Source organism: Scomber japonicus, chromosome 5 (genome assembly GCF_027409825.1).
Source record: "Scomber japonicus isolate fScoJap1 chromosome 5, fScoJap1.pri, whole genome shotgun sequence".
Classification (NCBI taxonomy): domain Eukaryota; kingdom Metazoa; phylum Chordata; class Actinopteri; order Scombriformes; family Scombridae; genus Scomber; species Scomber japonicus.
The window spans coordinates 19,562,708-19,589,274 of NC_070582.1; the positions used below are offsets into that span (position 1 = coordinate 19,562,708).

A 26,567-nucleotide genomic window follows, 5' to 3' on the forward strand; every position below is an offset into this window, starting at 1 on the left:
CTCTTGTCTTTGGCCTCAAAGAAAAAAGGGGATGGAATGAAATGTGAAATGTCATATTGGTCTGTATAGTGTAATTGGAAAGTTATGCCTAAATGCTCACTCAATTTTAAGTGGAAATCCAAACTCATCATGTTTCAATAATATATATATAATGAACTTTCAGGATACAAGTGGTAAAGGGAGTTATTTTATCTTTAGAGTGATAAATTGTGCTGTTTGGTTTGTGTTTGACATTTTTTGCTCTGCACATTATCTTTATTGCATCAATTTGTGAAAGAAAATTTTAGAGCAATAAACACTCCTACTATTCTCTTTATCCTTATTGCTCCTCATTCTCAGTGTCTCTATGTATGTGCATGTTAGAAAGATGTGTGAGACTAATTACATTTATATCCATGTGTTATTTAGTAGCATCCAATTTGATTGACAGGCTCTCAGTTGGTAATCCATTTGCTCTTGACTTTATTCAGTGGCTACCATTTCTTACACTGCTTACTGCTTTATCTCCCTCTATCTCACACTCTCTCTCTTACACACACACACATACACACACTGCTCTCACACAGTAAAACCTTTTCATTCTTACATTATGACGTTCTGTGGTGTGGCCTTTAGCGGACAGTGCTGTAAGACCTTGATATCCCTGTGGTTTGAGCTCTGTGAGTGAGATCATAATAATTTCTCTTGTCTCTGCGATGGTCTCATCCTGCTTTTTAACATACTCCCTTTTGCTCAGGTTTTCTATAATTAGACTTGATGCTGTGAAGGTGGTATAGCCTGTGCAGTTTCCAATCTAAATCCCTGTCATATTTCACTCCCCAGAAACTGGCTACAGCTGCTGAGAACTTCCAGATGGAGCATCAGTGGAGAGACGAGTTTGAGGTAAAAGAGGAACAGGAAAATAGAGGCAGACACGCCAGCACACACACTTACAGGAATAAGTGCGTGTATTAAAAAAGCATGAGTTATGTGTGTATTATATACTATATGTGAGTTTGGATTCAAGAAAGCATAAGGAGATACACACGAATGGTTGCTGCAAACAAAGTCTGGACTTGCAGGCTATAGCTTCTATTTTATTGTCTGAGTAGGTTTAATCTGTTTGCATCTGTGTGTTGTTAGCAGTGATTACAGCTCTGTTAGTAAATAGGTTTATTGCACATTATACACTGTGTTATGACACATTATGCGTCTCACTTCAGATGACAGATACTCTGCTTTCCATGAGCCACAGCAGCAGGCAATTACAATACGCAATAACGTCACGGTCAGGAAAAATACTCGTCAGACATTTATATATGTGTCTTAGCTGTGAAATACCGTATGGCTTTCTCAATAGCAGGAAAACGCTTCCCTTGAGCATTGCAAATGGCTGTAGGCACACAGACACAGATGTAAAAAAAGAGGAGTATTTTGCACACTCAGCTTAACTCATACACTATTAATTCAATTGATAGCATAGACCAGTGTCTCCATTAACATAAAACTGAAGAATTAATTAATGGAAACCTGTTTAGAAATGGATTAAGCATTTTGTGATTACATAAATATTACACTCCTTTGTGCAACACTCTAACGCATCCACAGACTTAGATATTTGTGTGTGTGTGTGTGTGTGTGTGTGTGTGTGTGTGTGTGTGTGTGTGTGTGTGTGTGTGTGTGTGACTTGTTTACAGGATGATGAAATATCCTACTACAACGCAAAGGACAATGTGAGTGTGCCTGTTTTTTTGTTTTTTTTGCTTTACGCCAATTTGCTCTTTTTCCATTTAAGCCCCTGCAAACATGCAGGTCACACTCTGACAATATGGTTTTGGTACACAACACCCTTTCTTTCTTGTCCTCCCTTTCACCTTCTCACCTTCCATTCTCTCCTCTATTTTACTTCTCCTATTCTCCACATTCATGTTTTTTTTCACACTCTGGTTTTTATATTTTGCCTCAGCCCTTTTTTCTGCAATCCCTCCTCTTATGCCTCCTCTCCAGGCTTTTCTTCCCATGTAGCTTTCCCTCCTTTATCCCTCCTTCCACCCTCTCTCAGGTGAAGAGGTTTCTGCCATGTTTCTCCTCTAATTGACAGATGAGATGTATGAGCTGGCTACACTGTTGCTTTATTAGGAAGCAACTGTTCACCACTCTCTCCCTCCCCCTCTGGCTTTCTCTCTCTCCACCTCACTACTTCATTGCCTCTCCACCCCGCATTCTTTCCTCCATATCTCATCATGCTTTCTCCATATATCTGCCTGTCTGTACTGCTCTCATTGATGTAAATTGGTGAATGCATAGCGTTATAAATCTCTACAAGGGGGATAGACAATCTGGCTGTCTCCTGCTACTCCTTCCAAATGAAGATGATAAGAAAGGAAGAAAAAAAAAAAACAGCCGAGCATACAGTCGATGATACAATATTTTCTTAAACCGGCTGAGAGGGTAGGAAAAGTGCTGTGATGACATTATCATGTCAGACAGGAGCTGATGAGGACGTATAGTCAGACTGTCATTAAGGTTGTTTAAATGAAGCCACAAACTGTTTCAAGCACATAATGATGCTTCAGCAAATAGAATAAAGAGGGGATTTTTTATGATCAGCACTACTGTCTGCATCTTGATTTTTTTCCCCCTCCAGCTGGATGCAAATGAGACAGAGGGAAGAAAATACAGGCTTCGACCAGACTTTAAGGAGGACCTGTTGTTTAAACGTTTGACTGATCAGAACCACACGGCCGTCCACATCCCCACTGACATCTATGATGGCTGTGAGTACAAGCACACACAAGCAGACACACACACACAGACACACATACCCCAATGGTAGCCATGGATACAACTGACACACCAATCTTTTATGAAATGTTGTTTACAGATTGTGCCTCTGGCAGATTTGCCCATGGCTAAATGATGGTTTAAAAAAAAAAAAAGTAATACAGCATAATAAGATCTTCTCCTGTACCCTGCTTTCTCTTGGCCGAGCCATGTGTCCTTGGGATTTAAATGAACTGCGGATCCTGTAACTGAAATGCCTTTGTCTAAACAAACCTCCAAACATGAATGTGGCGAGGCATTCATTTACATTCTTCCTATGTGTTCTGAGGCTTTTGGCTCACTTGTTATGAAACACCTAATACAGTCATAAAAGAAAAGCTTGGTCTAGTCACATAACCTGACTATATTGTAGTCTACATAATGTGTTCCCACAACAGAAAACTGAAGTTTTATTTAGAAATGTGTCATTTTTAAGTAACACATAAAAAGACAACATTTCCCCTGCAGTATATCCCTGCCCTGGTTGTGATTATAAAACAGCAGTATCAACTAATCTATGTCCTTGTTTTCCATTTTTACAACCACATAAGAGTCATTTGACTGTACTGTTGTAAAACAGAATCAGGACCATTATCTGTTTAATGGCTCACTTGCCCTTACGTTGGTAGTTCTTGAAGCAGTTATTGGACTTCTGGCTCATGTCCCATATGTAAAACAATTTAAGATCTTAATGAAGCATATGCACATCTGTTATAGAGTGAATTTTTCCTGTTTGTTATGAAAGTACATCTCTGATCATTTCATCATCATGTGGTGACATTTACCTTGAGTGGCTCAGAATAATTGGATTCCCGAGAGTCTCTCTGACATTAGCACAGCTCAAGTTGAATGTCAATGACTTAAAGATGGTCTGTTGAATATCTTAACTGTCGTCTGAATTATTAACTATATCTGAATGGCTTTCTTTTCCTCTATTTTTACATTAAGTGATATTCTCATCAAGTGTGACTCATAATGAGAGAGAAGTAAAACCTCCAGTGCCTTGCTCAAGGATACTTCACCGGGATATATGGTTCACCATGAGATTCTATACGAGTCCAATTATAGGATCAATTCTCCAACCACCAGGTGTTGCTGTTCCAGCTTGGCTTGAGCTTGTCTATTTTTATCTCTGTGTTAGATATACAGCATGTAAGACTGGGTATCTGTGTGACTGGGTGTATGTGTTTGCATTCAGTAATCATCATGCAGTGAGATGTGGTGCGTCAGCAGTGACTTGAAGGGACAGCAGAATGGAGTTACTTCCTCAGCAGGCTGCGGGCCCTGCTGAGGAACCGTCTGGCCCCAAGGTTACTCACTTCACCTTTCTGCTGACCCCAGACACAGGGGCAAGAATGAGGGATGGGAATAGTCACATGTTGTTGTCAGGCTCTGTTATCTATAAAAGTTCAAGCCTGGTTTATTGGCATGCTTTTGAACCGGTTGTGACTTTATCTTTTTTCAAAATCCTGAGACACCTCTCTGGCCATAATCTGGGCTGGGTGCCATGACTCCTCTCACTCCCTTTCTCTCAAGGATGCTGTTTATTGGTAGTCAGTAATGAGTATGCATAGACAGTTTGAGCTGCTGGGACGCATCCAGGCCTGAAGTCTGATCTGAATGAGATGAAAGCAACTACTATGGGTAGTGTGTGTGTGTGTGTGTGTGTGTGTGTGTGTGTGTGTGTTTGTGTATGTGTGAAGACCCAAAGCTAGGGGTGCACTCAGATTGTGGAAAGCAATCTGTTCTGGACACTGTAAACTGGTTTCTGGAAGTTTATTTTTAGGGTTGAGACTTTGAAATAAGGTTTAGGAGTAAGGTTTGAGATTAGAAATGTAATTCTGACAGAAATGGGTCAGATAATGAATCTAGTCAATGCCAAGCTAAAGTAAAAATAGCAAGAAAAATGTGTGCGTCTTTGTGCATATGCTCATATAGTGTGTATATATAGTGGATATTGGGCAGCCATGAAGGAGTATGTATTTTGTATGCCTGAAGAAAAAAAGAGACAGAAGATTCATACGTTATTGAGGTTTCAACTCTCCAATTTGATCCCCACCCTATAAATGTTCCAGGAATAGCCTTTGCTCAGCTGGAGAAAATTGGATTTTCTGGGTAAAGTGGGAGGCAAGTTTATGAAATCACCTTCTATAGGCAGCAGCACATCACGTGCACAAGCTCGGATAGGAAATAGATGTTCAGATGACAGAAGGATCACAATAGCTGCATCTGCAGGCCGACTGAAGGACAGAGTGCTTGAGGAAGAAAGGGGGAGATACAAAGTGTAAGATATAGAAAAGGAAATGATTGAAGTCATGGTGTTTGTCTCTTTCTGGATACAGATGTTGAAAATTCAACATGTATTACAACCCAGATGGATTTTGTTACCTTTGGACTGACCATGACTAGTTGTTGCCCTCTTTTTCTGTGGTTTTTGTGGTAAACTATCTGGTTGCTGGCTCCAGAACTACATCACACACACACAGAACCTGTCAGCACGTAATTTAACCCCACCATGGAGTCAAAAGGTCATAATCATTTTACGTAGTTCTGGGAAATCAGGTTGCATTATTTCAAGCCATAAAAAAAGATGCACTCTTTAATGTTCAAAAAATCTAAACCGTGTTGCATTTGTTATCCCACTGAGATTAAGTCATCACTGGGTGTAGATTCAGTACAGCATCAAAGCCATGCCAAGTGCAGCCAGGGAATTCATTAGTGTCAGTGGCAATATGGGTGACTACAGGATACTGTACCCCATGAAGAGGTGGACCCCAGGAATAGGAGTTTAGTTTATTTGATATTATGACTAACTCAGGAGCTCTCAGAACAACTGGAAACATAAATTTATTATGAAGGTGGAAGCTTTTGATTTGTTTGTTTCACACAGGATTTCATTTTGTCAGATTGTAAGATGTGCTGTATATATGTCTGGGTATCAAGCCATCGAACTACTGATTCATCTACCTTGTTAGATGGTTATCTACTGTATCTACCTGTCTATATTCTTCACTTTTCACTGAAAAATCAAAAACAGTTTGTGATTTTCTCATTATCTAACAAGGGCTGTGGTACCATTTTCGCCCCCTTTTCCCTTTTAAAATTCTACACTTAATGAGGGGAGTACATTACTATGCACACACACCACATACTCTCTCTCTCTTTCTATAATAAAAAAACATGCACTCCTGGCAACTGAGCCTTCATTAACTCTCCCCTCTAGAGGCATGCATGCAAATGAACAGTGTTTGCTTTGCACATCAATGAAGCACGTCACACTCAATACAGGATACCAATCTATCTCTCACACATGCACGCTTAAACACACGTGCAAATACACATGCATTAAGTTGCACACAAGTGCATACACACATACTGGACTGTAATAGTGTAAAGTAAGAAAAGCATGAACGAGGGAAGAAAAGAAGAGCTGTAGAGAGACAGACTGAGCAAAGATACAGTTGGGGCAGCAAGAGATGGGTCTCCATCCATCACAGAGAGTGTTATGTGCTCTGAGCTGTCTAGGTGCTGTGTCATTACATCCATAACGCCTGTTGCCTCCCACAACACATACTATCAATCACACGCATACACACATACAAACACACACACACAGGTTAACAGGTGTTTCAGTTTAATTAAACAGTGTTTCATTTTGTCAGTATAAAACCATACATTGCCAGAATACCATTACTTAGGATTTGTTACTAAATAGGAGCACCGACTGGGTGTGCTTACCTAATATTTGCTCATGTGTCCCACCAGGCGAGTGGGCTGACAGTGAGCAGGCCTGTGTATGAATTTTAATGAAAGTGTTAATCTGGGATATCCACATGTCTTGGTTACCTTCACTGTGATGTCCTCTGGTCACTGTTGTAAAATAAGCACAGACATTTTAACAGTGCCTTGGAAAATCTAAATGTGAATGTGAATGCACTGTATTTTTTTGTGCCAATGTGTCTCAAACATGACCGTCTTCGTAGAATATATTTATTTTGTGTTTTGTGTGTATCTGTGTGGATATCTAGCTACCATTGTGTTGAATGAGCTGAACTGGACCGAGGCACTGGAGGATGTGTTTAAAAGGAACAGAGAGGATGACCCGACCCTTCTGTGGCAAGTGTTTGGTAGTGCTACAGGCCTGGCTCGCTACTACCCAGGTAAAAAAAATTGGAAAATAGGCCCAACATTTAACACAGCGTAAAGACCCTTGTAAATGATTTTGCCTGTGTGTGCATTACACTGAGGCAGTCTATCATACGGGGGTGCACTCATCAGATAATTATTATTCTGTTGACCTAACATACAGTATGTTGTCTTTAATCATAATTACAAACAGCCAGGGAATATATTCACGAGTTCTCACACCACTAGACACATAAACTCAACAGATAATCTCCATTACTCTGTTTGCACTCATTTTATATGTGGTGCCATAGATAGTATCATAGTATATTAAACAATGTCGCTTTAGTGCAGTTGTCTGTGTTTTCTCTGCAAAGTTATTTTTATTCATGAGATTTCCTGTCATCATTGACTCCATATAGCTTTATGAGAAACATTTATGTCTAATATTCATGAATTTCATTGGCCCTGACTTTATTCCTCTTTGTTCCCTTTTTTTAAAATACTTAGCATGCATGATAGACAGTCACACTCATACTTGCTTGCTTTCCCAGCGCCCCTCACTAATGGCAAACAGATAGAAAGCAGCTGATTATTGTCAAAGCAAGAGGATTCAATGCTGAACTCGTTCCATCTCAGATGAATATTTTATATTATTTCCCTGCTTTTTACTTTCATGAAGAATGTTAGCTATGTTATAATTTGGATGTTGAAAAAATGTAGAATTCTATCCCACATCATAATGGCATATATTTTAGTTTAGTTTTTTTTTTTTTTTTTTTACATCCCTAAGGAATGTGACCTCACAGTGACCTCACACTGCTGAACTGAATACTATATATATGTTTTGTCGGATATAATTTGATAGTCAGAAGTATCGTAAATAAAACCAAAATAGGATTTAGTGATTTACTCTCTATAAGTTTAAGGACCTTATAATCAACACAAATCTAATCTCCCCAAAAGCATCTCCCTGGATGGATGCTCGCAAGACTCCCAGTAAAATCGACCTGTATGATGTACGCAGGAGACCATGGTAAGTAAGCTTTTATTCATTTAGCTGGTGCAAATACAGAAATACAAAGCATTACAAGTGTTGGACAGCATTTAAGCCTGAAATGTATCATTTTATTTTTCATTTTTGTTTGTTAACTGTGTAGTTGCTGATTTAAAGTGCAAGAAATAAATATAGCACACTAGCTTTTACTTGACGTGCATGTTGGGCATGTTGATTATTCTATATTATTGTCTATGAACTCTCAGTGTAATTGTGTTGTGACAATTAAACCATATTTTGTCCTCGTTTTACCAAATTCTGTTATTTTATTAGTGATTCAAAATTACAAATTACATACATTGTAATATTTTGAAAATGCAGTTGAAAGCACCAAAAAAGCTACCAGGTAGGCTTCAAGTTAAATTATGCTAACTATAATTATTCTGATGAGGTTATAGTGTGCTAGTGAATGCCAATTTTATTGTTTTGTTTACATTTGATTATAATATGCTGAGACATATTCACATTCATATTAAGATATTAATTTCATCTTTGTATGTAACACTCAATAAATATGACTGACTGATGATCAGTTTTAAAGAAATCATCCTCCTCAACTTGAATAAAAGAAAGAAAAAGAAAACTTTTATCTCGAACATTTAACATATTTTTAACCAATCAGATGTCAATGTCTTAATTGAATTTGCCTTTTTATTAATTAATATCATCATAGGTACATCCAAGGAGCTGCCTCACCCAAAGACATGCTGATCCTTGTAGACGCGTGAGTTTCTTGATAACTTCATTGATCCATAACGTTTTAACATCGGTCATGATTTCCCTCGATTATAATGCATGCCTTTCTAGATTTGCCACATAATGTAATGTATTTCCCAAGGCAGTAGCATTTGTAATTACAGCCAGTCAAATCTCGCAGGACAAGAATAAGCAGTGAGGAGACATTTATTTTTTTCTTGCAGGAGTGGGAGTGTGTCTGGCTTGACTCTCAAACTCATCAGGACCTCTGTCAGTGAGATGCTGGAGACGCTGTCTGATGATGATTATGTCAATGTAGTTTATGTGAGTATTATTAAGTCCTCCACCTGTTAATTTCTGGATGGTATGTTTTTTGCAAGGTGACACACATGAATGGGCTTCTGCATTTACACACCCATTCATGTACATTCTGATACATTTGAATGAAGACACATATATAGACATTGCTAAAGAGCCTGCACATTCACACACACTCACAGACACACACACAAACACACACACAAGAGAGACAGAGAAATGGATGACAAGTAATGAAATATGGATTTCTCCCAGGTCTGGCCACCCTGAAACATGCCTTTAATGAAATACTCACTGCTGTATTTGGTGTGCAGGATTAAAACTCTGAACTACATGCTCCCATCCCACCTTTTTACCTGTGTGTGTATGTGTGCGTGCGTGTGTGTGTGTGTGTGTGTGTGTGTGTGTGTGTGTGTGTGTGTGTGCTGTTCCAAAAGGAATTAAAGCTGCACCTCTGACTGGAGTGAACCTGAGGAAACACTCATTCATCACCCTCTTGATCACTCCATCACTTTTTCCTTGCATCATTGAGTCACACAATTTCTCGTCAGCATTTCACCTTACGCCTTCATTCATCTCTTTGTGTCAATGAATGATCTCCCTGTACACTGTACATCTCTCCTCTTCTATCGCAACTTTCCTCTTTTCATTGCTCCCACTTTCTTTCCCTTCCTTTTTACTTTTCTCGCCCACCAATCACTTCCATCGCTCTTCCCCATCCACCTTTTCATTCTCTGGCCACCTATTCTTGTTTTTTCCACGCTTGTGATTACACTCAGAGAGAGCCAATCAGGAGACTGCATGATGCGTAGATGAGCGCCTGTGGAGGTGTTTATTAAGATGGGTCTTTGTAGAGATTGGAGCTGCCTTGCACAAAGACAGCCTTTCAGACTCTGTATCCTCTCCCTGGGGGACCCTTTGTCTTGGACACAATGTATTCTGTTTCACGGTGGACTTGTGATTCTGCAAAGATGTGCAATTATTGGAATCTGTCGGGGGAGTTCAGCATGTGTGTGTGTGTGTGGGGGGGGGGGGGGCGTGTCTGAGAAAGTGACACAGAATGAGAAAGATTGTTTCAAAGAGTGAATTCCAAGTGTTTGATTATTTTCTAGTGTCCCCTAAAAATGAGGTGCAATGGGTGTGATGCATTAGTCGTGTTAGGTAGTTGCAAAGCTGTGGTTGTGTTAAGGTGCTGTTAAGGATTATTTAAGTTTATTACAATTTAGTTTTAACCACCATTTTTTTATCAGTCATGATATTTTGTATTCAGCAAATTACTGTGAATTATAACTGCAAAGATGTGACAACACAGTGTCATCACTACAACAATCAGGCGGGATGAGCAGCCAGTCAGATGATCAGATGGGTTGTAAACAAGCAGTTTAGCCTCATGTTCTAAAGCTTGTGTACCCACAATGTTTATGCTAATCCCTAATTAAACAATAAAAACTATTGTATGTGCACTCAAAACTGTGACTAGTACAGTGGGTCAGTTGGGGTCATATTTTAATGTTTGCCTCATCTTTTACAAATTAGTTTGACAGGCCTCAAGCTTTGCTCACAGCCTGTATAATTGTCTGCTTGTTTTTCTTGCTCCAACATGACTTCTTTTTAGTGATGCTGCTGCATTTCCAGATCTCAGTGATCAACTTGGTGACCAGTGTCATTATTATCCTGCCACTCAATGTATCAACCAGCAAACTGTAAATCAGTTGTAGGCAATTTTTTTCTCTACCACACCGAAACTCATTATTCTTTCTCTCTGTCGCCTTCTCTCTCTGTATGTTTCTTTCTGTCATTAACTCACTTACTCATACACGCCCACACACATGCATGCATATTGCCCTATGTATTGCCCTAAGGGTATTATATCTTGACACTAAATCATTAATCTCTGATATTACCCCTAAATCCTTCCTCATTAACAGTAGCCCAGGGACTAAGTTGGCATTTGGTCATGGAAGATGCTCACACACTTCCTGAGCAGCCGTGGTAGGTCAGAGGAATGCTGATGGCTGTTCCTTCCCGTTCCTTATTTCTTTCCCAATCTGTCCTCATCCTCTGTATTTTTCTCCCCCTGCTTTTATTCTCTCTCTTTCTTTCCAACCTCCACTGAACCTCCATCACTTTTATCCAGCCTGTTCAGCCGTGTTAGCTGGTGTCAGCGCTGTTAGCCAGCATCAGTCCAGTGGGCAAGTCATAGTGCCAAGCCAGAGTGGCAGAGTGTCCACGGGGATTAAAGCTTGAAGATTAGCCTTCTCTCTTGTGTCATCGCTAATCCATTCCCAAGGCCTGGACCATCACACACACACAGATACAAGAGCTGGTGTAGTAGGGTCACAAGGGAACAGTGGAATTTGTAGATTGATTGTATTTGCATTTGTGTCCAACCATTAGTTTACCCCAAAACACTCTATTCTCATATCTAAAATAGCAATTTGCATTTTCCAGTAATTATATGTTTTTCTTCATTTTTTGACATCATGATCTCATTATAGACATGGTATCTTTCTAATCAGTATAATGACTGACGTGTCACATATGTGAGCTCGTTATTTTCTTCAAACCCCCCCCCCACTTTCCTACATTTAAATCCTGTATTCACACTCACCCTGTTGTCTTTTTCTGTCCTCTTCCTCTCACTTTCTGCTCCTCAACCTCCCACATTCTTGTCTCACCTTACTCACTTCTTCTCCTTTTAATAGATTATGTGATAAAAGATCCCCGTCTGCTCTATGTGGGCAATTATGTGAACTTCCACTGTGTGTGTGTGTGTGTGTGTGTGTGTGTGTGTGTGTGTGTGTGTGTGTGTGTGTGTGTGTGCCCATGTGGGTTTGCTTGCGTTTATGTGCTCTCACCTTGATTCAGTTTTTTTTTTGTCAAACCACAGCCATTGTAATATTGTCTTTTAGTCCAATAGATGAGTGTATGTTTGTTACTGTCAATCTAAAAGGAATTTCAAGGCCATCAGCTCATTGGAAACACACACGCATACACCTCCACACACACACATACACATACAGTGAGGGGTCTTTTTTGCCTCCCTACTTGTCTGTGTAGATTAGTGTTTTCAGCCTCCCTATTGGCCATCTCACAGAGACACATTGATTAGTTGAGATCGATGAGGTGCAGTATTGTTTTAGAAGAGTTCTGCAACACAATAGATGTGCTGGTTTACTACCCTTCTGTCCCATGTCCTTCATACACCATTATTATATATTCTACTCTATCATTTATTCTAAAAAAAAATACTTATTGTCATTGTGAGCCCTTTGAATATGTCCTTTCTGTTCCCTCAGTTCAGATTTTTAACGATGAAAACATGGACCATCAGGTTGACTTGGAGCACAAGTTGAAGACAGACCTTTTGGTGTTGGGCAGAGTGTGTGTGTGTGTGTGTGTGTGTGTGTGTGTGTGCGTGCTCGCTGTAGGGTGAAAATGAAGGTCTCACCTTTAAAAAAAATGGTGTTGCTGCCTAACCTCATTCTTATATAGGAGAATCTTGTTTCCATGGGTACCAAATCGTTGAGCTCCAACGATGTGAAGCAATTAGTGGGGCTTGATGAATGTGTCTGTTTACCACTGTCTGATAACAGTCAAGGCCAGGTGGGAGTGTGTGTGCACACGCTGCATTTTTTAATAATTTGTTACATATGCTCACATGTTGTAATTGTATGAATAATTTGTAAGTCATTGCCTCTGTTTACAAGTTTAACACCAGGGTGAAGAAGACAGCATGTTTTGAACATCTGGTACAAGCCAACGTGAGGAACAAGAAGCTGCTGAAGGATGCTGTGCAGAACATCACAGCAAAAGGAATCACAAACTACACAAAAGGCTTTGAATTTGCCTTTGAGCAGCTCTCAGTGGTAAGATTTCTCAGTTTTCTGTTTTTGTTAATGGAGAAAACATCCTGTTGTGTCTCACTTGAGGAACTCAGTGCACAAGAGGCTTAAAACAAGTTTTGAATAAATGATACCTGTGATGAAGCCACATTTTCAGCAGCAACAGAGTACTGTCTTTCACTGCCATCTACTGGATGAAAGTGTTGCATCGACTCTGTTAATGTCCAGACACATACACAATTATTATATTGTGTTACAGATGAATGACCACTCTTGACAACCCATTAACATCAAATGAGTTCTTTTTCCCTTTTTTTTAACACTGATTTAAGTATTGTATGTGATTCATTTTGAATTGGGTCTTGTTTGTTTATTTTATATAACTTTACAGATACAGTAGTTTAGATATTGGTTATTTATTTAGCTTTGATTTAATTAGTGCTGTCAAGATGAAAAAGGTCTAAAGGTTTGCTTGTTCTTAGAATCTGGAGTTTTCATAATGTCCTGAATTTCGATTATGTTGGACAGAACAAACAAGTGTGGCACTAAAGGAAAGGTCGCGGGCTCATTCACATGAAAAAGGTCTCATCTCTTGGGAGCATGTGTTTGAGAAGTTTCATGGTTGGCTGCCAATTAAATTTTGTGCAGTGTTTACATTTTGAGCTGATGGTGGCAACAAAATAATTATGATTTATTGACCATGTATACTATGCATATGCACATATTTCATTCAATTCTGCTGTGGATATTAATGTGAGATACAAGCCAGGGATTGATCAAGTAGTTTTTACCTGATGATGACCTTAGATAAATCATGTATGCAAAAATTTTAGAACAGTGTGAACAAATATTTCTCTCTCTCTTTATGGGACAAAATGTTGGATGGACTCACAGACTGAATAAAAGTGTCATAATTATGCTGTATTTGTGATAAAAAATAAAAAAAAATTACACATGATCCTTATGTTTTCCCTTTGTCTAGACTAATGTGAGCAGAGCAAACTGCAATAAGATTATTATGCTGTTTACTGATGGAGGAGAAGAAAGAGCTCAGGCCATACTGGAGAAATACAATGCTGACAAAAAGGTAAAAAAAAAAAAACACTCACAGAAACACACACAGAATCAAGCATATGATCCTGCAGTGTGAATTGTTTGCTTTTATCTTTGTGGATGTGCTTCCGTTGAAGTTTTTATTAGACTCAGCTTTTTGGAGTTCCCTCTGGGTTGATACTTCCATGTGCATATCCTCCAAAAGTTTTTGCAGATGGAAGGTTTTCTGCACTTTGAGAAAAACAAAGACCCACCCACATATACACACACACATATACACAATCTGAAAGTCTGAAATTCATAGCAAGTTTGTGCAATTTTTGGATTGAAAATCTGCACACGTTTGGCACATTTCACCTGTGATAGCTTGAATGTTTATTGTAGTTAGTTATTGTAGTGTAATTGAATTGTTGTGACAATAGCAGAATGTGTTGAAGGTTTGACATACAATTTCTAAGCAAATACAATTTTATGTGTTGTTTTATGTAAAATATGTACAAATTATCGAATACATATACATTTATTGTCTGCTTAACTTAATATCAGAAATCAGTGTATAAAAACATTATATTAGGTTAAATATATATTAGATATATGAAATGGATGAAAAGATAGATGAGATAAAGGTAGAGTTAAGTTATCCTACCAGAATTATAAATAATCTTTTTTTAGCATTGTACCAGGTTATGTCACAAAAACTACTGTCAAATCTGTTTTTTTTATGTTCCAGGTGAGGATCTTCACCTTTTCAGTTGGACAGCACAACTATGATAAAGGACCCATTCAATGGATGGCCTGCTCCAACAAAGGTGCAGCACGGAGCACAACACACATTAAAACTGAGCGTTGTCAGTTTGTTACAATCTCTATATTAGATGAAAAAGCTCAACAGTAAACCAGGTCTCTGTACTGATTTCAAACACATTTATACTTTGTGTCAGCCTACTCAGGTTGTCTAAGGGTGGTATTAGTGTGGTGAAGTGATAATGAACATCATTTTATAAACAGAGCTATATTCAAGCCTCTTTATCGTCTGTCTGTTTTAATGTCCTTGGCCAAATGTTGGAAACTCTAGCAGCTCAAACAGCAGCGACTGCAAACCTCCTGTGGTGGAGTGCAAGCAGACAGAACATTTGCTGCTGCCATTTGATGGTTCCTTTGTGTTCTGTATAGTTGTTATCTACTGCCCCCTGAAGCTTTTGTGTCTGATAATTTGTCCAGGTTACTTCTATGAGATTCCTTCCATTGGAGCCATCCGAATAAACACACAGGTGAGGTTGAAACATTAATTTTCATTTTACTCATTCATAAAGTAGTGAGAGGATGACTTACATGTTGTTCATCCATTTTAGGAATACCTGGATGTCCTGGGAAGACCTATGGTTCTGGCAGACAAGCAGGCCAAACAAGTCCAGTGGACTAATGTATACCTTGATGCTCTGGTATGACATTTTTGTGTCCTGTAGTGAACTTTACAACTTCATGTTATGTGTCTACTCCACAAGAGAATATGGCTCTTTTTATCTTTATTTTAATATGTAATGGTTTTCTAAGTTGAAGAGTGCGTTTGCTTGTCCCTCTATCAGGAACTGGGTTTGGTCATCACTGGAACACTTCCTGTCTTTAACAAAACCAAGACCAAAGATGACAGGAATGGCGAGGTGCAGTAAATGAATGCATGGAAACAGGATGGGTGTGGTCCACAGTAGGAGCTGATGGATATACGTTCCTTATCCCTTTTCTCATATTGTGTTTCTCAGCACCAGAATCAGTTGATTCTCGGCGTAATGGGAATTGACGTGTCTCTGGATGACATCAAGAAGCTCACACCGCGTTTCACAGTGAGTTTAATCCCCATATGTGATGGTATGCACAAATACATTTAAACAAACCAGAAATTATGACTCATTTCAGTTCAGTCCCTCAGGAGCAATTAGTGAATGATGGGTTTCAATGTGTCTATATAATGATCCACAAATAAATATGTCCTTGTCATTACAGCTCCTTTGTTGTATCTTGTACTCTACGGGCCTTCTTTTCCACACTTGTTAACAGCCAGTTGTCTCTCCATTCTATGTACATGAAGATTGAATTTCCCTTTGCTTTGTTCTTTGCATCAGATTGGTCCAAATGGATACTACTTTGCCATTGATCCCAATGGATATGTCCTGCTGCACCCCAATCTCCAGCCAAAGGTATGGCATCTGGCCCTATGCATCACTCTATGTGGTTCAGCAGTTCCAGGTCTCAAAAGTATTATATTATATTCTGACTGTTTCATTTGATTACACAATAACAGCTTGCACTCAGTGAATGATATGCAGCATAGCAGACGGTGCCATCTCTTTTCAAACTTTTCCATGTGTCGTCACCTCATCAATCTTCATGAAAAGAATTCATTCCCCAGTTAGAGTATGACTTGACATAATCAGTCCTCAGATGTCGGGTAGAAGGTCACTCATTACCATGTAAGATAAGATAGATACGTAGACTTGCAGCGCACAGGAATATATGTTTAAGAATGAAGGATAAAAACAGTCACTGTGGTGTACAGTAGGAACAGTGTGTTTTAAAATGAAAGTGGACCCCTGCCTTTGATTTAAAGTATCCCACCATACAATAAATCATGTTACTGCTCTTTGTATTTTCTCACTGAAGAAGATTAAGTTTTGTTAGATAAAAACTGTAATATGACCATGTTAAAGGTTTGCTTTAACTGCACATTTGGCTGACCAAGTCAACATTAACCTTTTTTTTTTTATAAAACAACTATTAATAAGTGTGCTCACAAGACTCAATATTTAATTTTTTATGTGAAACACTCACAGAAGGAAATATCCAACACACCCATTTCAAGCTGAAATCGAGAAATGTCACATACAGTATCATACCAACCTTTGAATGGCATGTCTTGACATGCCGAAGGCATGTCAAGACTGACTGACTCCACTGACTGACTCCACAGTCACCATGTGTTGCCCAGGACTGAGTTCTGTGTTTGGGGTCATGCTGTTCAGAGCGGCACCTCGCTGGATCTTTGAGACACAAACTCATGACCCATTTAGCCAACCACAACAACTGCATAACTACAGTATCACTTTAGGCTCCTAAGAGACACTGCTCAGATTGTGCAGACAGGGGTCACAAATTGGTCTATAAATGGTAAGCAAGAAAAAAATAAGGCAATTGTGTTGTTAATTAGAATATGGTAAGTAGGCATCCATTATGTGTTAAAGGTCTATTTGTCCATTTGTTTATGCCTGACGTGCCTCTTGTATTCACTTTTGATGCAAAGTGAGAAATATTGCAAAGCTGCATATATTCTTTCTTTGTTTCCCACTGATTCTTTGTCCCCACCTTTTCACCCAGACTGGAACTCTTAAGTCCGGTCAAAAGTTTGTGTGTGTGTAGAAATACTTGGCAATTTAGTTACAGCAGGGAGTGACACAATGCTGTATGAAAAATCATATTTTTGTTATCATGACTATGCTATTTTGCAACAAAGCCCCACCCCCACAATGTGACATTTTACAGACTTTTAAATCCATCACTAAGGATTGTTCTATAATTTTTCTAGAAGAGGATCCGTAACAGGAAGCTCAGGCTCAATTATAAGTATGCTGCTACTTTTCATGAGGTGAGAAAAAGTAGAGGTATTGTAGATTGCAGAGGTAGTTCCTAACACTAGTCAAGTAGAGTTTTTTATATCGTAGTCCCATAGATATAGTTTTAAGTGAACATATTGTAGGTGTTAGGTAACCATCACTTTTTAAAAGGGATATTAGGGTTATGTTATGTGGTTTCTCTAAATGTCTGAATTCCTGAACTGCTTTTTTACAGATGTGTGTGTATGTTTTCTAATTCTGCACATTCATTTATGTGAGCAAGTTTTTCTGGGCCTGTGACAGATGTGTAACAGAGAGGAAATAAGTCAAATCCTGGTGATATGTCAGCCACCATAATTTAGCTTGTATGTCTAAAAGAGGATTGATAATGAATTAAAATGGAAATATACAAATGGTACAACTAATAAGAGTTGTAATTAATGGACTAAAAAGTAGTTGTTTTGTGTTCTTGTTTTGTAGAAAAATGTATGTTGTTTTCTATAGTTCAACCTTCACGTTTGCCTCATTTTCAAAGTAAAGGTTTAAAGTTACACTTGGACTTTAAAAGTGGATGGCAGAGAAAATACAGAAGACAAAGAAGTCACCACTACATGTATGCTTTGTAGCTAATGTTACTGAGTGTGACGTCAGCTTCCCTCAGCTGTCAGCAGTGCTATATTACAGACGCAGAAACACACACAGACATTGTCAAAATTATCCAAAACTCATGTAGCATTCAAGCAAGACAACACGTCTGTTATTTCCCCATCTGCTGTCAGGAGTCTGTGTGTGTGAGGTCTGCAGGGTGGCCTGTCAATCACTCATTGCCTCATTGAATCAGTCAAATGGGAGATGTGCATACTGATGGTCACCCAAGGAACTCTGAACATTTCCCTTGTCTCTCTTTCTCTGTGGCCCTCTCTGTGTTTGATTATGTTTGTACATATTTATAACAGAAATGTTACTGTCTTTTTTTTATTTTATTTCTCACCGCTGCTCATCTCATCAAATCATACAGTATTCTTTTACTCTGTCATTCTTTCTTTTTAATCTGGATGCTATCGTCTTCTCAATCATTGTCTTTTGTTTGATATGTTTTAATACTGCTGTTCACACCATCCAGCGTTTCCATTTTCATTCTTTTCATATTCTCTCCTGTCTTTCTTGTGTATGTTTGATGTTTCACTCTGTATCACCCAGTTTTTTACCTCTTGATCTTTTATTCTTTCTTTTCTCATTTTCATGCTGAGATGCATCATCTTCCTTTTGTTGCTTTCATTTCACTTACCATCAAATGTAAGGAACTCAACTCATGCTATTGGATTGATTTTTTTCCTTTAATGCATTCCTTGTCCATGTACTGATTTACGCACTATCAATTAGTTGCTTAATTAAAGGTTCTAGCGTTGCTGTGAAAAGATCAAGGCTGTATTTCTCCTTCTCTCCCTTCCTTTAAGGCATTCATTGATTTTCAGAGACACAAAAACAAGAAACTATTCAGAAACATGTATCAACACCATTGTGCTCTTTCTGTGTCACCTCACATTTTGAGTCATAGAGCGAACAAACGCTGTGGAGGAAAGACTAGTATCACATTCCATGTACTGCTGTTTTATAGAGAAGCACTAGATTACTGCTACCATTTTATACCACCATAAAGCCACTCAGACGTATAGGGTTTTTAAGAGGGGACATTAATAGGGTCTAGTGTCACTTTATATCAAATCTTTCATTCAGCTGTGTCTGGTGTTACAGAAATGTTGTCATAATGCTGCCATATGGTACCCTCTATTATTTATGCTCTGGATTTGATTAGATTCAAATGTTAAGGAAAATGATTTGCATTGCCCCTGAATTGAATACAAAAGAATATTGTGGCCTAAATTATTAATGTCTACTATATGCACATTTAATGAAATGCTAGTACTGAGATGCAGAGGAATATCCTTCTTTATGGCTGATTGCCATGCTAAGAACCAATCTCTCAATAACAATTGTAAAACGCTCTACTGCATTTTATAGCATTTTACTGTATCAACTCAGCACGCTTTAGATAGAGTGATGTGAATGTGGGTTACATAATAAAAATAGCCTCCAGCCAAATGGCTGAAATAAATGTAAATCATCCTTACTCAGGACTTAAGCCTTATGATATAATGCTTTTTATTGTTGATCCTGCATTGTGTCATTAGGTTTGTTGAAGTATAGTGTATTTTAATTAATATACATACTAAATATATGTCTTTATGCAGAATCCTAAATTCCAGGAGCCTGTCACACTGGACTTTCTGGATGCTGAGCTGGAGAATGACATCAAAGTGGAGGTACAGTATGCAGATACATGGAAATACCCCTACCATACACTCCAATAGACAAACATACACACACACATTCAAGCAAAGGCAAGGGTTTGGATATTTGGATACAAACAGAAATCCAGTTGCCAGATGTCTTTCTTCACAAAACTATTATTATCAGTCCTCGTGTGTGATTTATTTACCCACTCGTTAGTATGAGATAATGAATGTTTTCAAATCAGCACAAGCTCAGTGAATCATATACTGTCTGTGTCTCCCTATAGATCAGGAAAATGATGATAGATGGCGAGACCGGTGAACGCACCATTCAGACTCTGGTGAAAACTCAGGATGAGGTAAGAGAAAATACAGGGGGGCTAAATATTTTACACACTACAGTATGTGAGGGGTTTACAGACTGCGAAAACCTTACATTTCTTCTTCATGCTTCTGTTGTCCAGCTGTATGTTCTGAAGTAATGCTGCAGATATGTTATCGGGCATTAAAATGGTTATAATGATAGATAACCGACATAATATCTGTTAAATATATTTATTATTATTGAAAAAGTGGGACTTCTGTTAGAGTCAAACAAACATACCGTTATCACTGTTAGCAGCCTTGAGTTTAAATACTTAAAGTTAGACATTTTTCTAATAAACATGATAAAAACCTTTTACTATTATATTTGATTATCATTGTTTTTGCCTTTTCTTGACAGATTTTACCAGAAATCTTTGTTAAAGATGCAGGTTTTATACTTTCCACTTGTATTTGATGCTCCTACATATTCAAAGACGCTGTGTTTCCTGCTTTAACAAGACATTGTTCAAGGTTGCTTGCAGTAATTTAAGTCAGAATGGATAGCTAATATCTATGTACTAACTGAACAAAACATAGATAGAAAACTATCAAATCAGTTGCTGACCATTTTAAACTAAATATTGATGTATTACCTGCTATTTTTAAACAACAAAAATAATCAATCACAATAATATAATTCTGAATGTCAGTATCTGTGTGTGTCATCTTTGGTAGAGATACATCGATCGAGGAGTTAGAACCTACACATGGGCACCTGTCAATGGGACAGATTACAGGTGAGCCATCTCAGCAATCTTGACCATAAGCGGCATTTGCTCATGGTTCACTATGGCAGTTCACTGTCACTGACTACAGAGAGCACTCCAGTTGATGGAGGACACTACTTAAGCCATCAGGGGTCACTCTCTAGCAGTAACAGTACAAGTAACATCAGCCTGTCCTTGGTTAATGTGAAATTCATCAAAGAGATAATTTTTTAGGTTTCACAGAACATACTTCCTGAAAAAACACAAAGACCTGGATTAGTTGTGTACTTGTGTCTCATTATAGAAGGGACTTCTATAATGGCTGCATGGCTGCATGCAACTGAAGCATTAAAAAGCACTTCACTGAACATGTTCAGAAGCACTGTGTACTTTAAATAACTTTTCAATCAGGACTTTAATGAGTTTTAGTTTCCCCAAACAAATCTCACTCTAATGAACTCCAGCCAAACCAACTTCTGTCATCAACGGTCTGACTGTAATCATTTTCTCTGCAGCCTGGCTCTTGCTCTTCCTAAATACAGTGAACACTTCATTCAAGCTAAACTGGGGGATGACATGAAACAAGCCATGTGTGAGTACAGCACACGCACTCATGCTGACATACAGTAAACAGACTGCAAACAAATCAATCAAACTTAATTTTACTGGTGCCTCACAACTCCCAAGCATTATTTCTTTGAACAGTACTCTTGGGTATCTCCCACTTGCTTTGTATAACACACTCCAAGCAGGAATCACAACCACTCCTTTGTATGTGCTGCGCAGATCAGTGGATCCCTACGGTGCTTTTCTTTTGTAGTGTAGCCCACTGGTCATTCACCCCACACTCCCACACACACTCATCCACATGCTTTCCCTCTCCCAGACCAAGCCCAAGCACTGGCTCTTTTGATCTCGCCTACATTTTGCTCTTCTCTCTCTTCTTTACTCCCCTTCTGTCTCTCCTTCTGGCTTAGGAGAAGACGCAACCTCCCTCCCTCCTCTCCCTGCTCATTATCCCCTCTTCTAGAAAACTTTTTTTTTCTCCTTCTTCTACACTCCACCCTATTTACTATGATTCAGTCACCATTCTATCTCTCAGCCTCCCTGTTTTAAGTATGTCTTTGCTTTTTTAAAATTTTCCCAAGCAGGGATGTGATTAATATTTCCCTTATCAGTTATCCTTTCACTTACTTTTTCTGTTGATTGACTAACCCTCATATAATCATTGCAGCTCTATCCCAAAGCAGGCCAGCTTCTTTCTGCATTGTTATCTCTGTCTATCTCTTTGTTTTCATTACATCTCTCCCTAATCTGTAAATCTGTCCTCACCTATATGTCTGTATTCCTTCTTCACCCTCCCGTCTGTTTTTTGAGCTTATATTGTCTTCTCTGTCTGTGCTCCCAAGGCTGCCTCGCTGTATGAAACACTCGGGCTGCATCTCTTCACAGCTCAGAATATGGCTCATAGTTGCTTATAAATCAGAAGGACAAAGTATATTCATACACGCACTTCCTGTACGTGCAAAAGTCAGTCTTTTATACAGTTCTTTATATTTTGAATTTAATGTAAGTATCTCTCTCCTATCCTGCTTCTTGACTGGAATTTTACAGCTTCTACTTGGGGCAAGTAAACACTATTCTGTATGCTCTGTCTTCCTTTGGCCATCCCCCACTACATAATATGTTTGCCATGTATATGTTTGCTTGTTTACATTTCATATCATATTTAGTGTACAGGATGATGGATGGATGGATTGCGGAGGACGAAGGCTTAATGATGACTTTATAGATGTATAGGTGGATGGTGGCTTTGATCAAGGGATGTAATTAGTAGAAAAATACCGGATTCAGCACATAACCATCTGGCTTTTGTGGATTTTTCATCACTTTGATGTGACGCCACAAAGCATAAACGGCTAATGGTGTAGTTATTCCAACAGATGAGATTTTGACTGAGTGTTTTGGCCTCTGTATCACTCCCTCTCTGCTATAACGAGTCTGTCACCGTGCCATAAAGGCTGTCAGAACGTTTACAGGCCTGTTAAAGAAAGTAACACACCATGCCTTGCTGCCACAGACCAGTCCGATAGGGAGTTTGGGACTCTAAAGTTCTCTGTACAGCCATCTAAAGTTTCACACTGGAGCCAGACCACCAATACCTCGATCCATCTTGCCACTTCCCTGCAGTAGGTGGTTCCTGAAGCCACTTGTCCTCTTAATACATTAGGGAGGGTGCCTAGCCAAGGCTCTGATGGATGAACATTTGCTTGTATAGGAGGAATGTTGTATGTGTTGAATAAATGACCTAATACTGCTATTGATGAGATGGTGACAGGGAAGTAAAGAGCAAGAAAGAATGAAAAAAATGTATAGTGTGGAAGGCAATTCGACATAGAGACACCCTGCCCAGTCTATAGAGACAGAGGGACAATGAATCTGCCTGTTATGTTTTATGTGAAGGACATTGTTTCATCCCGCACCAAATTTCCATGACCCCACTGAAACTCAGTGCTCGGTAATTGTTTTCGCAGACCGCTCCACACGACTCGATATATTTTAAAGGCAATGTCCAAAATGTCTTCATTTTAAGAGAGCAGTGAATGATGGCAATCGACGCCTGTCATGCCATTTATGAGACAAGAATTACAGTATTTCAAATGAAGTCCAGAGCCAGGCAACACATAGAAGAGGAAGACATTGTCTTTGTTTATGACTGAGTTTTTATGTTATATCCTTGCATGTCTCCCCTCGGATCATTTATTGTTCTCCATTTTTAAAGATGCTCACACACTCACTTTTTTATATACATATATATATATAAAATTTGTCTGTTAGATCTAATACTTTCTCACTGGTGTATAGCATTTTTTTACCTGCTGTGGGATATATTTACAATTTTCAGCATATTTTCCAAGGAATGAAATCATTTGTCAGATTATGAATGCATGTTTATTACCCTTTGTCTTTCCTACTTTCTCCTCTCCTTTTCTCTTTCTCCTTGGGGTCACAACAGGGCAAGAAGGCAAGTATTTCTCAGTTATTCTCCTATGGCTCACCTCTGCTTCTCCATCCACACTCTATAACTTAATCCATCACCTCATATCTGTCTTATATTTCATGTGTGCTGGATTCATGTATCACCCACCAGAATCTCAAAAAAAAAAAAAACTGATGTGAGCATCCACCTGTCATGTATATCTGGATTCATTTAGTCCTCTCACAGCATACCAGTGCATTTTCATCTTTTCACTTACACTGTTAAGCATCTAATCTACTTGCTGCGACTGTATATTGTGAAATACAGAATCTATTAAACTTTAAACCTAAGGCAGTTGTTTTTATATTTTCAAAAGCGATGGAAACCATACAGCTGGAGAGATTTGATGAGTTTGGTTACACCTACATCGCTCCAAGGTGAGTGATCCCGATGCTACAGTATAACCCACTTTAACTGCACAAGAACGAACAAGAGGCTGAGAGTGAAACTGATGGATAATGTTTCTTCAGGGAGTACTGCAAAGACCTGAAGTTGTCAGTCAACAACACCCAGTTTCTCCTTGACTTCAACCAGTACATTGATAGGAACACTCCAAATGCATGTGAGTCATGCATCTTTTTCCACTGTTTTCACTTGAAACATTTCCACTGATTGTGATGTTAGTTTTGTGTGTAATTATGAGTTTTATAATACCACTGGCCCACTCAGTGTCACCTAAATCAATATACTGTACAGTGTGTTTCATTGCTATGGTGCAGTAATGAGAGTGGACATCTGTAAGTATGTATACATGTTTTCCTGTTAGTCATAGTGGAATTTTCCACTCTGATATTACGATGGTCAGCATCTGAAGGTCAGAGCATGACTTTGGTCTTTAGATTAGTATGGTTTAAGCAGGGTGACATCAGCCCGATCGACTGACTTTCCTAGAAGCCTAATGCTGTCATGCCATAGTGACTCATGATATTTGATTTGTCATCATCTAATTGATCTCATCCTTATGGTATGGCTTACCAGCATCATCCAGCTAATGGATCTAGGTATCCTTGATCTATTTCATCCCAAGGTGAAGTCACACGGTCAAGAATTATAGCCCATCTTGTTGCTGTTTCCACAACACATTTTCAGTCTTGAGTTGAAAAGTTATGGATGTGATTTAAAACAACACTCAAGGGAAGCTGTATTGAAACTTTGTGGATACTTTCAAAAACTGTGCTCATGTTACTCAATTTTTAAAATTAATTTCCTTGACAATGGGGTTTGAACTCAATACCTTGACATTATCTCACTTATACGACAGCCAGTCATTTATCAAGCACTTCTCACTATCTAACTGTCTAATGGTCACTAAGAGAGAACCTACAAAAACACGTTTCTTTGACAAGTACCATGAAATCTTTTTTTTTTCCCATTTATCCATGGAAAGGATTTGGCTGAAATCATCTTCTCTTTTGGCCCCTGACTTTAACCTTCACACAGTCAGTCATTATTCTTACTGTTAACCAGTAAACAGACCTACTGCAACGATGCTTGGCTTGTAACTCTTGTGCAAGCCAAAAGCATAAAGTAGCAATTATCAATATGTAATGATAATAACAACATATTGAATTTCAGTGTATAATGTGAGACAAGTTGCTCATACAAAAAATAATCACCCGACTCTGCAGATCTCCTTGGCCTTGTAGCAAATGTCAGCTCATTGTTTAGCTGTCCAGACTGCAACTTTACTATTTTGATTCACTCTCACTGCTCTCATAGTGTCGTTTTCACCCACAGCAGGCAGCTGTTATCAGGAAAATATTACTAACAACTCACTGTAGACTACCTGCACAGCACCAAACAGCAAACACACACAGTTGGCGACCAGCTAGTGAACATTGTGGAGCACTTAGTGGCTGAAGGGACCCCCAGGAGTTGGTAGAGAGAAAAAACAGAGCTGAAAGAGAGTGAATATTGGACCTAAATTCACCAGGTGGCCAGAAACACGAAACACAAATGCTCCATAACTGTTGGATGGATAAACAGCTGTTTGCTAACAAGTTTGCCATATCAACTTAAAGGTGCAGTATGTAGAATTTTGTGGCATTCAGTGGCATATAGCAGGACTGGATTTGCAGAAATGGAAGTGTATATTTACTACATTTATAGCTATATTTTGCACAACCATGTTTCTACAGTTGCAGAGAACAGACACACCAAACACTGGCTGAAGAGAGGGCCTTTTGAGGGCCTTTTAGCAAGTTTCGCAGCCACCATAGGTTTTCTTACATGCTAAAAAGGGGAGGATGAGTGGAGGGATATTTATTTGGTTGAAATTTTGCAACCTCAACTCTAGATGCCACTAAATCCTACACGCTGGTGCTTTAAAAGATGACAACAATATGTCAGTGTTGTTCACAAATTATTTCAACTGCTCGCAAGCGGCCAAACAACAGTTTACAAGTTTGACTCATTAAATTCCCTTCCCTAGATTTGTCAACAAGGCACTGACTGCCATTGCTGCCATGGCCATATTTACTGAGCACTGTTACTGTAGCAATGCAATGTCTGCAATATGTAAAATGTATATCGTCTTCAATCCATAGGTAACGTGTCCCTTGTGAGTCGACTAATCCTGGATGCCGGTCTGACAGCGGAACTGGTTAAACTTTGGAATGAGCAGACAGTGTGAGTGCCAAAACCTGTCTGCTCTTCTCTG

General features: G+C 38.8%; 1 protein-coding gene across 1 annotated transcript in view; it reads left to right on the plus strand.

Annotated features, from left to right (window-relative positions):
* LOC128358351 (voltage-dependent calcium channel subunit alpha-2/delta-1) overlaps positions 1-26,567 on the plus strand; it is a 58,015-nt gene that overhangs the window by 21,719 nt on the left and 9,729 nt on the right. Inside the window, exons 4-27 of the mRNA XM_053318593.1 lie at positions 823-882; positions 1,677-1,712; positions 2,627-2,756; positions 6,831-6,962; positions 7,894-7,963; positions 8,658-8,708; positions 8,905-9,004; positions 12,709-12,867; positions 13,826-13,930; positions 14,627-14,705; positions 15,118-15,167; positions 15,249-15,338; positions 15,483-15,557; positions 15,657-15,737; positions 16,017-16,091; positions 19,754-19,825; positions 20,083-20,154; positions 20,837-20,898; positions 21,384-21,460; positions 22,483-22,498; positions 23,099-23,103; positions 24,225-24,285; positions 24,379-24,470; positions 26,455-26,536. Coding sequence (XP_053174568.1) covers positions 823-882; positions 1,677-1,712; positions 2,627-2,756; positions 6,831-6,962; positions 7,894-7,963; positions 8,658-8,708; positions 8,905-9,004; positions 12,709-12,867; positions 13,826-13,930; positions 14,627-14,705; positions 15,118-15,167; positions 15,249-15,338; positions 15,483-15,557; positions 15,657-15,737; positions 16,017-16,091; positions 19,754-19,825; positions 20,083-20,154; positions 20,837-20,898; positions 21,384-21,460; positions 22,483-22,498; positions 23,099-23,103; positions 24,225-24,285; positions 24,379-24,470; positions 26,455-26,536 — 1,832 coding nt within the window. The remainder of the gene's footprint in view (positions 1-822; positions 883-1,676; positions 1,713-2,626; positions 2,757-6,830; positions 6,963-7,893; positions 7,964-8,657; positions 8,709-8,904; positions 9,005-12,708; positions 12,868-13,825; positions 13,931-14,626; positions 14,706-15,117; positions 15,168-15,248; positions 15,339-15,482; positions 15,558-15,656; positions 15,738-16,016; positions 16,092-19,753; positions 19,826-20,082; positions 20,155-20,836; positions 20,899-21,383; positions 21,461-22,482; positions 22,499-23,098; positions 23,104-24,224; positions 24,286-24,378; positions 24,471-26,454; positions 26,537-26,567) is intronic.